This window comes from Peromyscus eremicus, chromosome 8a (genome assembly GCF_949786415.1).
Source record: "Peromyscus eremicus chromosome 8a, PerEre_H2_v1, whole genome shotgun sequence".
NCBI classification, from domain to species: Eukaryota; Metazoa; Chordata; class Mammalia; order Rodentia; family Cricetidae; genus Peromyscus; species Peromyscus eremicus.
The window spans coordinates 38384259-38398619 of record NC_081423.1 but is presented as its reverse complement, the minus strand read 5'-3'; the positions used below and the strand labels follow the sequence as shown (position 1 = coordinate 38398619).

Below are 14361 nucleotides of genomic sequence, written 5' to 3'. Positions count from 1 at the left end.
GTAATAGACATTCTCTAAGGGCCTTACACCAGGCGATGCCAAGTGGAAGATGGCCGGGGAGGTCACGTAGTGACTTAGTTTCTTTTTCTGTTACTGTGAAAAAAAAACCCCCGACAAAAGGAACTTCAGGGAGAAAGGGTTTATTCTGGCTCACAGTTCACAGGTACAGTCTATCACCGGGAGGAAGCCAAGGGGGCAGGAGCGTGAAGCAGGTGGTCACATAACTTCCACGGTCAGGACGCAGAAAGAGAAGACTAAGTGCTGCTGCTCAGTTCCCTTTCTCCATTGGTACAGCCCAACATCCTAGCCAAGGAGTGGTGCCACCCACAGTGGGTATCTCTTCCCACCTCAGTTAATGCAGTCATAGTAATTCCACACAGGCATGCCCCCCCCCCAGCCATCCATCTCCTGGATGATTCAGGATTCTGTCAGGCTGACAATGAATACTTTCCCCAAGCAACTGTAGCATGTAACGTGTAAAGCTAAGCAGTGCGGGACTACGCTGGCTTCTTAGGGCTCAGTGAAGAACAGCAGGTCCTGGGGCAGAGCTGACATACATTCTTCCTAGGGGGCAGCTAGGTAGACCAGATGCCTCCACAGCAGTAGCATCTGACCTCATTGGTGGAGAGAATATCCCAGGCCTGGATGTCATTGGTGGAAATGGACATTGCCAGGTTCCATGATCACAAATGAGGCTCTTTCTGAGTCCTGTGGGAAGATGGCTCCATAAGTAATATGTTTGCCATGCAAGCCTGAGGCTCTGAGTACTGTCCCCAGCATCCGTGTAAAAAAAGTCAGGTGTGGTGGTGCACACTTGTGATCCCAGCTCTGAAGAGGCAGAGATGAACAAGTTCCTGGAGCTTCCTGGCCAGGAGGCCTCACCTGGTTGGTTGGGAAACTCCAAGCGAGTGAGAGACCCTGTTTCAAAAACTAGGTGAATGGTGCTTGAGGAATGACATTCAAGGTTGACCTCTGTCCTCCACACACATGTGCACACATGTGCACATCTACCCCACCCCCCACGTATACTTGCACACACATTTGTGTATGTGGGGGTACATGCACCCAATACCATGAAGGGTCCAGAGGAGGATGCCTAGTGTTCTACGCTATCACTCTCTGCCTTATTCTCACGAGATGGTCCCACTGGACTGGGGGTGGGGGGAAGCATCCAACAAGCCTCAGTGATCCACTTGTCTCTGCCCCCCACAGTTTGGGGCTAACAGACCCAGCTTTTTATGTGGATGCTGGTGATTCAAACTCAGTTCCTCATGCTTGAACAATGAGTGCCCTCACCCACTGAGCTAGGTACCAAGCCCCGGACTGCACACAGACACACTAGTAGGGTTGTTCTGATGTCGATGTGTTGGTGTGTTTGACAAATCCCTTTGACTTTTGGTCAGAAGTCAGAGGATTGGGGGTGAGGGCCTATCCCATAGGACTTTGGAAGAGGGACCTTTAGGGGGCTGGAAAAAAAATAGCTCAGTGGCTAACAGCACTTATGGCTCCTCCAGAGGACCTGGGTTTGATTCCCAACACCCACATGGTGAATCCCAAACAGTCTGTAGGATCTTATTCCCTCTTCAGGCCTCAGAGGGCATCAGGCACACATGTGTTACACAAACATACATGCAGAGAGAATATTCATACATTAAATAAATAATATTTTTAAAAAGAGGGGCCTTCAAAAGTCCACTAAGTACTTCTCAATCTCTGCAGGTGTGAGATGGAGGCCAGGGGTTGCTCTGGAGGACACTGCCTTATCACTCCCGAGATTACGAGAGGGGACTGGGGACAGCAGGAGTTTCTGATCATCATAGTGGCCTTGCCTCTCATCATCATTGCCACCGTGGGGCTCCTCCTCTACTGTCGTCGATGCAAGTCTCACAAGCCAGTGGCCATGGAGGACCCAGACCTCCTAGCCAGGAGCATCGGCGTCGACACCCAGGCTTCTCCTGCCATTGAGCTTGACCCCCTGAGTACTAGATCCTGCACCGACTTGAGCCAACAAGAGCCCAGCAAGACCTCAGTTCCCAGTGAACTTGTCACCTTCGGACCTAGCTCGAAACAGCGGCCAATGGTGTGCAGTGTGCCTCCCAGGCTCCCACCAGCCGCGGTCTCCTCACACCCTGGCCACGAGCCCATCATCAAGAGAACCTGGTCAGGCGAGGAGCTAGGTCAGTATAACCAGAAGTCCCGTGGCTCAGGCATGGATGGAAAGGGGTGGGAGCCCAAAACATTCTGTTGGTATACACATGGGTATACAATGGACCAGCCACTGGTCCTAATCTCTGGGTATGGGACATGAAGGGATGCATTCCAGGTCACAGTGCACAGATGACTGGAGAAGATGCCAAATCTTTTGACCTAGAGTTTATGGCTCATCATGCTTGTTCCATGACCTCTAAATTCCAAGTCACACCATGAGACTGATGTTAATGTCATGAAACGTAGACGTGCATGGTCTTGGGTAGACTTGGAAATGAAGTGGGGGGGCGGGATGTCTGTACCTTTGTGCTGTTCTGGAAATGAAAAAGGTTCTGGCCATTGGCTGGCCAGGAAGGAGGTGGATTTGTGAAGCACTTTCTATTTATCTGGTGAGCCCCCCAGTAGCTACAACAGGTGTTGTCACGGTATGTCACTGAGGTCACAAAGATGAAATGAGGTGCTCTAACTCTCTCAACTTCTCAGTGGCAGAGATGGGGACTCCTTCCAAATGTCCCCCTCATTCCGCCACCCCCTGTGACAGACACCATGCCATCACCAAGCCCACACTGTGCATCTGTTTCCTTTAGTTCAGAAATGAAACTCTCCAGCTGGTCTTGGGAAGAGCTGCAGCTGTCCAAGAGCAGTGTGAATGGCATAGACCCCTGCCCCCTCTGTCCAGTCCTTTTTTTCTCACTGACACAGGTTGGCAGTAGAGATTTGCAAGATGGGCTGGCTTTGAGCTTAACCTCGGGGCTTCAACTTGCCCTCCCTGCACTGTAGATCCATCCAAGCTTCCAGAGGCAGCATGCACAGATGGTCACAAGCCCACCAGCTCCCAGGGCAATCCCTACCAAATGTCAAGTCACCGATAGCCCCAGTACAGCTTGCTGTAATGACCACCGTGGAAACACAGACTCACCAAGTCTTACTGTTCTCTTTCAGTATACCCAGGCGGAGCTGCGGTCTGGCCCCCAACTTACTCCCGGAAGGAGCATTGGGAATACCCGCACCCCGAAGCAATGCAGGGTCCTCTGCCACCCTCTCCTCGTCGCCATGTCAGCCCTGCCGTGATGCCAGATCCCACTGGCCTCTATGGGGGCTTCCCCTTCCCCCTGGAACTGGAAAACAAGCGGGCACCCCTCCCACCCCGTTATAGCAACCAGAACCTGGAGGACCTGATGCCTCCACGGCCCCCCAGCCCCCGGGAACACCTGCTCGCCCCCTGTCTCAACGAGTACACAGCCATCAGCTACTACCACTCCCAGTTCCGCCAGGGAGGGGGCGGGCCCTGTCTGGCAGAGGGGGGCTATAAGGGAGTGAGCATGCGCCTCAGCAGAGCCGGACCCTCTTATGCTGACTGCGAGGTGAACGGTGGGCCCGCCACAGGCCGGAGCCAACCTCGAGCACCCCCCAATTATGAGGGTTCAGACATGGTAGAGAGTGACTACGGGAGTTGTGAGGAAGTCATGTTCTAGCTTCCAGCTCTCAGAGGAAGGCACGGGGAGTCCCAGGCCCTGCACTGTCTTCGAGTCTCATGGGCAGTAAGTTGGGTGTGGCTGGGAGAAAGAGGGAAGCCACCACATCCCCAGTCCAGACGGCCATCTCTTGAAATGTGCTCTTCAGGTCCTCAGCTTGTCCTTAAGGGGTAGAAGGGAAGCTGGGGGTAGCGCTGTAAAAACAGCAGTAGGGCCCCAGGAAAGAGGGGATGCCCAGACAGGTGCATGCTGGGATGAGATCTAGGAAGGCAGTGTCTCAGGCTGATGGCCTCCCAGCCCCAGCAGGAAAGAGCTCCAACCCACTGGCTCAGCATGTTTGGGCCCCATTCTTAGAGCTGCTCTCAAGCCCACTGTAGGGCAGGCAAGTTTGTGCCCGACAGGCAACCACACGTGCATCTGCTTTGGAGGGAAGACCCAGGGTCTTCTGAGATCCATGCAGTGACCTCCAAAGGGGCTGAAGGGTGAGCAGCCTTCCAGCAGGTACTCCAGTCACCCGAGTATCTGCTTTGAGCATCCATTTAGGATGTCTATGCCAAGCGCCTCTTGTCAGCACCATTCTGGGCACTAGGAGCGATAGCATTCTTGGGAGACGAGTCACTTGGCCCTCCATCTCCCAGAAGTCTTGTTGCTGAAGCTTCAGAAGGATTTGTTCCACCTCTGCCAGTGGGATCTTGCCCGGAACCTTCTGTGTTGAAGAATTGAGATCTTGTGTGACGCTGAATTCATCATCTCAAGTTTCCCGGGCACTTTTGGCCAAAAGCAAGAAGGAAGTAGTTCATTTGAAAAATTCTTAGGCACTTTTCATCCTTGCTGTCTGGGTGTATTTTCCCAAAGGGTTTCTTCTTGTCTAGACACAAGGAACTCAATTCTCATTCAGGGCCAGGTGGAGGTGAAGAGCCAGCCAGCAGATCCAGGCCAGACACCCTGCCCTCTCCCTCCCCTTCATTACAGATGCCTGCCAATCAAGTGTTACCCACACTGACTCGGCCCTATGCATGGAGGGTCAGTGTGGGCACATGTCTACACATGAGCGTACCCATGGACAGTGTGTATGCGCACATGTGTAGATAGTTATGTAGCTCGGAGTAGCAGAGACTGGAAGTTGGGGAGGCCTGTAGTGGCCTGAGCGCTCCGTCCTCTGCGAGTCCCTCTCTGGTCCACTGTCTTTTCATGTGTGTGGTTTTACAGTCAGAAGTCGAAAGGGGGAGCCGCAGAGGCTCTCGCCCACAGTGCTGCTCACGAAGACAGCTGTGTGGGGAGGGATGCATCAATGTGCCGCGTGTGACTGTGGGTATGAGTGATTGCACAAAGTGGCTTTGGTGGCCACTTGACTTTTTTTTTCTTTTTAACAATAAATATCTTTTTTACTGTTACTTTCTGAGTCACTTCGAATGCTTCAGGCTGGGTCAGGGTCGGGTCAAGAGAGTGTCCAAGTCCAGGTTCATAGAGAATGTAGGAGCTGGAAGGGTTCATCACCTGATATCTGCTAAGCTAGACTCTCAAAGACATGCCCAGAAGGATGTCTGCTGCGTGACTCTTAAAGTCACCGTCGTACCAAAGATGATGTGTATTTTTTGTATATCTTCTGTGGTTTTATGGTCTCCTTTATAGTTTTATGTCTCACTTATTATGGGCCTGAATCTCACGCAGCTTTCTAGATGTGGAGATCTAGTCTTCAGCACCACTTGTTGAGAAGATCATCTTTGTACCAATGATTCCCTTTGCTTCTTTACCAAAGCCCTACTGGGCTTCTGATTTTTTCAGTAAACAAAGACAGTAAATAATATCACATTGGTTCCTGTGATGGCTAATATTGTCAACTCAATGGGATCTGGAGTCAATTCAAGGACACCTTTGGATTCAAGCCTCTTTGGAAATTCCCAAGGCATGCCCAAAGGTGTAGCTCCTCAGTAATTCTAAATCTTGCCAGGCTGACAATGAAGGTTAACCATTATCAATCTCAATGGTAGCTAGTTCATAACAACTGTCACCTAAGGACATCAAGAGTTATTATTTTCGCTTTTCTTTAATTTTTTTAGACAAAGCCTCATGCAGCCGAGGCTGGCCTTGAACTTGCTATGTAGCTGAAGATGACCTTGAGCTTCTGGTCATCCTACTTTTACCACCACACTTGTTTATGCAGTCCTGGGGACGGAGTGTTAGGTCAGCCGTCCATCAGGTGAGCTATGTCCCAGCCACCTGTTACTTTCTCCTAGCACAAGCAAAATTTCTATTCAGATAAAAAGAACTGTGTTTTGGAAACACTGGAACCTTGGACCTTACTCCAAGGTCCACAGAGAAGCACTCACAGAGGACACCTCCTAACCCAAAGACCCAAACGCCTCCCTTCCTTTGTGCACCTTCCCAGATGAGCCACCAGAGGGCTCTCTGACCTTAAGAATTATCCTCCCATCAAACTACCTGGGCCCACAGGACTTCAGTGCAAAAGGACAGTCTTGTCACTGCAGGACACAGAGAGTTAGCAGGCTGCCATCCTGTTGGGGCACTGACCTGGTGCTCATTGACAGCCTGGGCTGCCTCCTGAGATGCAGGACTGCCCTCTGGGACCCAGCTCGACAAAGACAAGTCTAGCATTTTCTCAAATTCTCCAATAAGCCTCCAAGGTCCAGCAAAGGAAACTGCTTGGTGAGATTAATGTGAAACTAAAAAAAAACATAACAAAGGCAACCTACCTGTCCGGGACACCACTCTCTATAGGTGACACCGAGTCCCCAACCAACGCAGGGACAGGCTTACCTAGGGCATATGAGGAGGAGAGGAGGCAGGTCTCACTTAGCCAATGTTCTCAGCAGCTTAGGAGTTAGGCAAGGGGCCAAGTGCAGAGACCCTCGTTATCCACGGGACATTGGTTCTAGGGCCCACCAAGGATACCAAACTCAGGAAGCTTCAGCCCCCTGTATAAAACAGTGTCCTGTTTGCCTGTAGCCTACACAGGTCTTCCTACATACTGCACACCCTCTCTAGATTGTTTCTCTTCTCTAAGATCATGTGGATGAGAGGTGCGGGGACCACGAAATCTGCACATGCTCAATATTAAGTGTAGCTTCTCCTAGTATCTCCTATGTTGAGTTGGTTGAATCTGCAGCTGAGGTGCCCACAGACCATGAAGGGTTGATGGAGCCACATCTCCCTAGCACAGGTTAGTATAAGGCTAACCAGATAACAGCACATAGCTGAAGAAGGAGCCATAAATTCCCACCAAACTAGCCAGGGGAGATTCCAGAGACAAGCAGCCATCTGGTCTGTGTGTTAAGCACAGATGAGGGCAGCCAGCTCGGTCAGAAGCAAATAGTGTGATGGCCCAGGGGCTGAGAATGTGGACAGCAGGGTCGCCCTCACAGATGACAATGGGGGACTAGTGAGGGGAATGTGAATAGAGTAGGCTGGGGTCAGAGCACAGCGTGGGTAGCCTAGGTACCCAGCAGGTCTAGGGGTGTAGGGAGGCTTCTCTGTGCACACTGGAGGAGGGCAGATGAGAAGGGATGAGAGCAGGAGGCAGGAGCCATGGATCTCGGGGGCAAAGACATGAGGAGTGAGACCGGGCTAGTTAGAAGATATGAATCTTGAGTAAGATTTTAAAACTTCTTAATGTTTCTGTTTGCAAAGGACATATGACCAGAAGTTTCTTTACTGGCTCTGAGTATTAAATACGATGCTTTATAGAAAACTGTTGACTGCCCAAAAAGGCAGCCTCTGTGTAGTCCCCACAGCCACGCACCCTTGTGCCAAGGTCAAGGGCAGACTGTTATGGGGAGTGGGGAAGATTATAAAATGCTGGATCTGGGGAAATGGCTCAGTGGGTAAGAATGCTTGCTGAACAAACGTAAGGATCTGAGTTCAGATCCCCAGAACCCACATAAAAACCTGAGGTAGCCACGTACATGCTTTTAACCCCAGCATCATAGAGGCAGAGACCAGAGGGTCCCTGGGTCTGGCTGGCTGCCAGCCTAGCTCCAGGTTCAGTGAGAAATCCTGTCTCCAGGGAGTCAGGAGGATGCCCAACATCCAGGTGTTCATGCGCGCGCATGCGCGCGTGCACGCACAGACACACACACACACACACACACACACACACACCCCACATACACAATAAATAAACAAAGAAACATTTAAGATCAAGGCAATGTTCTACATTTTTATTGAGATGGTCTCAACTCATCAAGCTGTACACTGAAAAACAGGCAAATTTTTCTAAATGTAGATTAGAATCCATTTTTTTTTAAGTGAGGGAAACTAATGGCCGTGGTCTAGGAAAGTGCACCATTCGAGGCTCCCAGTCTCCAAGCACATCTACAAAGGGGGAGCTGTCTACCTAGAAAACCAGGGTCAGTGCACTGTCACACACATGTGACTCTGTCAGAGCACCGGGCTTACCTTGAGGGGCCTGGAGATCTGGGAGTGCCGATTATGGCCATTAGGCATGAACGACATCTTGATGTGGAGCATGGAAACAAGTGCTTTGACTTCAACTAACATTTCCAAATGCATTTTCTAAACCTTTCATCTGTTCGTGATAATCCATTTACCCTCACAACAATCACTCACAATCCCCCGCCCCCAGGCTGTAAGCAAAGAGAAGGGGCGGGTACCTTGAGAAGTGCTTGAATTCTGGTACCAAAACCCACCGTTCCGGTTCCTTGTGCCAGCTGGTGGCCTGTAAAGACTGAGTCTTGGGGACTTTGGGTTGACTCAGTGTATGTGCACACACAGGGCCATGCACCAGACAAGCACCATCAGTGACGGGGTGCACATGCAACGGGGAATTAGTAGCCACCCCCGTTAGCGTAAGCAAACTCTTCGTGTGTATAGATATGTGCATGCATAAAAACAGATCTCAAGGAACTGGCTTAGCTATGGCTGACAGGGTGGGCTGGCCTTGGTCCAGCGTGGAAGCTCAGAAGCTGGCACTGTGGTCTAGAGACAGAATTCCTTCTCAGGGAAGCCACAGTTCAAGAACTTTCAGACGAGATGAAGCTACCCACATTAGCAAGGGCAATCTTCACTTTGTCAACTGCTCTAAATGTTAACATTTGCAAACACCTCGGCTCCTATTGGACTGAAAACCAAGTTGACGCCTAAAACTACCCACTGAAATATGCAAAGGGCATTGGAAATGCTTCCCCGGGATTTCAGGGGAATGCTGAGGTGGTCTAAGGAAGCAGGACTGTTTAACAGAATAAAATCCCTAGTCCCTTTCTCCCTTCAACAGACAGTCCTACCCTGAGGGATACTTTTTTTTTTTTTTTAAGCATGAAAACAAAGACACAGATTACAATCTCTCAAAAATAAAAAATAAAATTCATTTATTGAAGTGGAATTTTAACACAAGATCCATGTGCTCAACCCAACTGAGACCTAGATGCTCTGGCACGCCCCCCATGCATACGCTTACCCTACTGAAATCACACACAAGTAGGCACACAACACACAGTGCTATCTGGCCATTAAGATTCTCTGTATGGCAATTCTCTTGTTCCTTGATTCACACATCCACTGGCAGTTTACAATACAGACACAGGATTTTATTATTCATTAAAAAAAAAATAAAGAAAGAAAGAAAACAGCTTCTTCAACATCACCTTGATTTAAACCAAAGAACAGGCAAACACCAGGTACCTTCCAGCCTCATTTTCCACTTTCTTTTTTCTGATAACTGCCTATAATGTCTCTGACCAGGGAATGACTCAGGCTACATGGAAAAGGAAAAACCGACCAGGGGGAAGCTGGCGCAACCACCGGAACTAAAGTGCCTTCAAGTATTGACCACAGTTTCAAAGCCAAGCCAGACGGTCTCGCTCTCCCTTAATGGTCTCTGATTTGTAATGTGCTTTAGAAAATGAAATTCTAAAGTCGACTTGGCGCCACCCTCCTGACGGCCATGTCCCACCACTCTGTCTGGTTCCCGTATCAGGTCTCAGCAAGTCTCAGTGTCCCAATGGGAGTGGTGGCTAGGGTTGGCCAGCAGAGAAAGCAAACCCACATCCAGAGTCCTCGACATACATAGAGGACAGAGAATGCTGTAAACATGACCAGAGCTCTGTACCTTCCTGGAAGGATCAGGTGAAACAGTAGTGTCCCAAGGCATGACACTGAAGACAGGAAGAAATCTGAGGATGAAAAGTCTAAAGACAGGCTCTGGGATCTGTCTTCAGACCACTGATCACACCTAACCCATGTCTTCCAAGGGTGAACAGCAGACAGTGAGCACCTGCCCAGGTGTGGCTAGAGAGGTCAGGTGGGCGGGGCTAAGCTAACCCACACCCCTCCTGACCTGGACTGCAGCACCTTGCAAACGATGCCACTAATAAGGGCAGGGTGAGCTGCACAGGTTGGATCACACTCTCCCCGGCAAGTGCTCACATTCAAGTCTGGGATAACGGGTCTCTGAACTGCGGGTACAGGCAAGCAGCAGGCTAGCAAGGATCAGGCAGCCTATCTGCCCTTGGGGCATCTGGATGAAGGCTTACTCTTCACAAAGCTTTGCCTGTTGGTCTGATCAAGCTTCCATTTATCTGAGTGTTTTCTCACCAGGGGCCATCTGGCTCACAAGTGAGAGCAGGAGAGACCAGGAGGGCCCTGACTCAAGGCTCCTGTGAGCCCTTAGGCTGTGTGCAGCAGAGGACCCGCTTCCTCTTCTACCAGGAACTATATGCTTAGCAGCTGCCTGGAGTCCACCCAGAAAGGCCCTGATCTTCCTGAAAGAGTCAAGCCACCAGACTGCCAGTGCCTCAGGAGCACAGCAAGAGGCCACACCAAGGAAGCTGCCACTGGCCTAATGCTAAAGAAGGCACTCCACACAGTCTCAGGCCAGGGGCCCTGAAGAGACAACTGGCCTTGTGTGTTGGGTCTTGACTTCCAAAGCCACCTGGATAGGGGTGCCTCTAACAATTCTGAATACACTGTCCCTCCAACCAGGAAGCCATGTTCAGGTGGCCTCAAGGAGAGAGTCTGGCCCACAGTTGGGTTACTGGAACCCATGCCCAGAAATAGCAGGTCAGTGTCTGAACCTACTTTGGTCATTTTTCAGCCTAAGACTTCAGAAAACAAGGTGTCTGTGAAGCCCAGCTGGCACCTGGCCACATAAGCAAGCACCTGTGGAGACACTACTGAGCGGAAAGGGTAAAAAGCACTGCTCTCCAGGGGCTAAGGGCCAGCACGACAGCCACGCCTCCTCCTAGCATCGCTGCTTTGACCAGCTGCTGCTGTACGCCAGAGGCCACCCTTTCCATCCCTTGCCCTGGAAGTCACTCGGCAGGCTCTGGACAGAACAGCAGGAAAAGGCTTAGCTGCAAGGTTGGGCCACAGCCCTTCTAGCTTCTGTGAAACACAAAAGCAAAACCCTGTTAAATTCTTACTCCTTTCTCTAAACTGAGGTTCAAGGCAAATCCTATCTCTAGGTAAGAGCCTGGTAACCAGGGTGGAGGAGACATAAAGCACTCTGTCATGTATGTATGTATGTGTGCATGCACACGTATGTGCACAGTCACACGCACAACTCAGAGATGGGGAGCTAATGACTGCCCTTTGAAAATCTTCCTTATACCAACAGGGAAGCAGTGGCAAGCCATGGACTTTCTTAGCTGCCTCAAAGGTCCATCCTGAGGTGACTGACCTAGAAGCCATGTGACTCTATGGGAGGTGTGATGGGGGAGGATACAGGTCACAGTTAAGTGTTTAGTGGTTCCTTGGAAGCCCAGGATACACAGGCAGCCTGGGACAAGACGGGGCTTCTGCTCTCTCCCCAGGAACTGTAAACAATGACCCTTGTGCGTAGTGTCTACGAAGAGAAGGTCAGACCCACACCCCTGTCCTCAGCCAGCATACCACAAGTACTTCCGAATGCCCATATGGATTCAGTCTCATCAATGGAAGTCTGCGCGTGCATAGTGCATGCCCACATGGTCTGCTTAAGGTCTCTGAGCCAGCTGGGTGTGGCAGCTCATGCTAGGAATCTCAATACTTGAGGCAGAGGCAGGAGGACCAAGAGTTCAAGGTCATCCTTGACACAGCAAGTTCAAAGCCAACTTTGGTGACATGAGACCCTGTCTCAAAACACAAAACAAAACAAAACAAAACAAAACAAAACAAAACAAAACAAAACAAAACAAAACAAACAAAAAGAATGGCCCCTAGGCCACTTAGCCAAGAGGGTGGAGGGCATATACCGTGGTCCCCTGGAGGAGGTTTCTTTGTGGCAGGAGAAGCCAAGTGCAAGCTGCTGAAGGAGAAGTAACCCACCATGATGCCAGGTCTGAAGTCAGATCCCAAAAACCTAAGCTTAAATAAATTATAAATACCTCCAATCTGAGCAGCATCTCATTATCTTTAAGAGCTAAAGGAATCAAGGGGGCAGTATTGTGACCTACACAGGAAATGAGAGAGCAGGTGGTGTGGCCTGTGGGTTCGGAGGGCCAGAGCCTCTCGGGACTCGGCTGGGGTGGAAGAGTGAGGTACAGCATTTGGGAGCCTGCTGAGAGAGAGGCCTGGCTCTGTAAAACGGAAGAGTCTCCCCTGATTTCCTCTAGACCTGGCCCTGGAAAGGAGGACACAGCAGGAGCAGGACTCTACCTTTTAAATAAAGTGAGCTGTGCTATGGGAATAATTTAGGTGAGGCCGATGAGGGGGCCGGTGCTGGGGGAGGAGGCATGATGAAGGAAAGCAGTGACTGTACCGTCACAATGAAGTGACTGCACCCCACCTTCCCCACAAACTCAGTCTCACCTAGCTCAGGGTACCCAAGGGTCCAATGCCAGGTGGAGGAGCGCACAGGCAGCAAGCCTGCCTTTCTGCAGAGGCTGAGCCATACCTGAGGCTGTGGGGACACTACCGGGAGACACATAAGGGTGGGGCTGGGCAGGTGCAGGGAACACACCCAGATCCTTATATGAAGGCACCGGTGAAATTGGTAGAGATGTCGACTTGGCTTGGCTGGATCAGCTCAAACAGAGACTCGTAGGTCCCCACCACGAAGCCCACGAAGCCCAGGATGCTGATGAGGGCATCCTTGATGATGGTCAGGGGGCTCAAGCCCTCCCCATAGTAGGTGGTCACCTCCAGCAGGGGCGGGATGATGAGGGCCAGGGCGCTGCTGCTCAAGGAGCCTACTAGGGAGATGACCAGGTCCAGGCGTGGGATGAGGATGGCCAGAACACCTGCAGAGAGAGGGGACATCTTTGGTCAAGAATGCCTGGGACTGTGCTCACTGGTCAGAAAATTCAGTCTGGGTCTCTATTTGGAATAGAGAGCTCGAAGGAAATCAAGGCGCTATCTAGTCCAATCTCTGGGCAATACGTGACCAGAGATGCAGAATTACTACGGTCTCCTGGCTTGTGACAGCCCTGCCACAAGTTACTATGTCATGATTGCCTGTATGTATTCTAGGCTGCCACTGAACTGGAGATCTTCCTGCTCAGCCTCCCAAACGCTGAGATTACAGCTGTGTACTACTCACCGGCTGGTCTTCCATTGAGTCTCTCCCCAAAGGGAAGGGTGGGGGTGGAGAAGAGTGTTGTGTCTTCCTGAGAGACCACTCACTTCCCTACACTGATGGAACCACAAATACATCAGTCGTCAAGTGCCAAAGAGAAAGGACTATACATTCCCAACACTTCCTTTTCCAGAAGACACCATGAGAAAACCCATGATAATTTCATCAAGTGCTTTCATGTGTGGAGGTGGGGGGGCATGGTTCTGCCTGAAGACTGTCTTCTAGGGAAAGCCCACCATATCGACAAGCCACGTCAGTCTGGAGACGGTGTGTAGTGTAGATTTTGAACTTGTCTTGTAAGCAAAAACTGGGCTGAAGAGACAGCTGGTGACGTGCTGTGAGCCTTGCAAGGGAAGCAGATGAGAGCTGGAGGGGAACACAGCGGACTGCTCTCACCACAGGGCACTTCGGGAGCTGCTGGACCGGAACCCTGGACTGTGGGGTGTGAGTCTCCCTCTGCCCGTGTCAGCCTCATAGTAACTGCTCTATGAGTCGCAGGGTGGAAACATAAGCAAGGCAGCAGTCGGGGAGTTGAGCCCAGCGAGGGCAGGAGGAATGAGGCTAGGGGTGTAGGCTCTGGACTTGGAGTGCCCAGACTCTCAGCTCCAGCACCAGACAGTTCCTTCTTATGCTTTCCCAATTACCAAACAGTGACCAAAGGGGGGAATCACTCACATCAAAAACTTAAGAATGCTTAAGTGCCAAATGAATGAATGAATGAATGAATGAATGACTTTGAAATAAACATAACCAGGTGAGAGCTAAGAGAGAGATCTCTACAATGAAACTTATAAAATAACAAAGAGCCTGACGGTGGTAGCATATGCCTTTAATCTCGAGAGGCAGAGACAGGTGAATCTCTGTGAGTTTAAGGCAACCTGGTCTACCAGAGACAGGTCTACTTGTCTACCTCGTTCCAGGACAGCTAGGACTACACGGAGAAACCCTATGTCCAAAAACAAAAATTATGATGCTACAGAGGCTGAAAAGGTGGCTCAGCAGTTAAGAGTATTTACTGTTCTTGCAAAGGACCCAAGTTCAGCTCCCAGCACCCATATCAGGCAACTCACAACTGCCTATAACTCCAGATCTAGATCTAGGAAACCCAAAGCCCCCTTCTAACCCCTGTGGGCACTGCACACACACACA

At 50.6% G+C, this 14361-nt stretch overlaps 2 protein-coding genes across 5 annotated transcripts in view; one reads left to right on the top strand and one right to left on the bottom strand.

The window, feature by feature from the left end:
• Positions 1–5013, top strand: part of Fat2 (FAT atypical cadherin 2) — a 62738-nt gene extending 57725 nt beyond the window's left edge. The window contains exons 22-23 of the mRNA XM_059270591.1: positions 1720–2177; positions 3151–5013. Coding sequence (XP_059126574.1) covers positions 1720–2177; positions 3151–3683 — 991 coding nt within the window. The 3' untranslated portion in view covers positions 3684–5013. The remainder of the gene's footprint in view (positions 1–1719; positions 2178–3150) is intronic.
• Positions 5014–9004: 3991 nt separating this feature from the next.
• LOC131916939 (proton-coupled amino acid transporter 1) overlaps positions 9005–14361 on the bottom strand; it is a 41289-nt gene continuing 35932 nt past the window's right edge. For all 4 annotated transcript variants that reach the window (XM_059270588.1, XM_059270587.1, XM_059270589.1 and 1 more), the window contains one exon: positions 9005–12877. In XM_059270588.1, the coding sequence (XP_059126571.1) occupies positions 12606–12877 (272 nt within the window). In that variant the 3' untranslated portion in view covers positions 9005–12605. The remainder of the gene's footprint in view (positions 12878–14361) is intronic.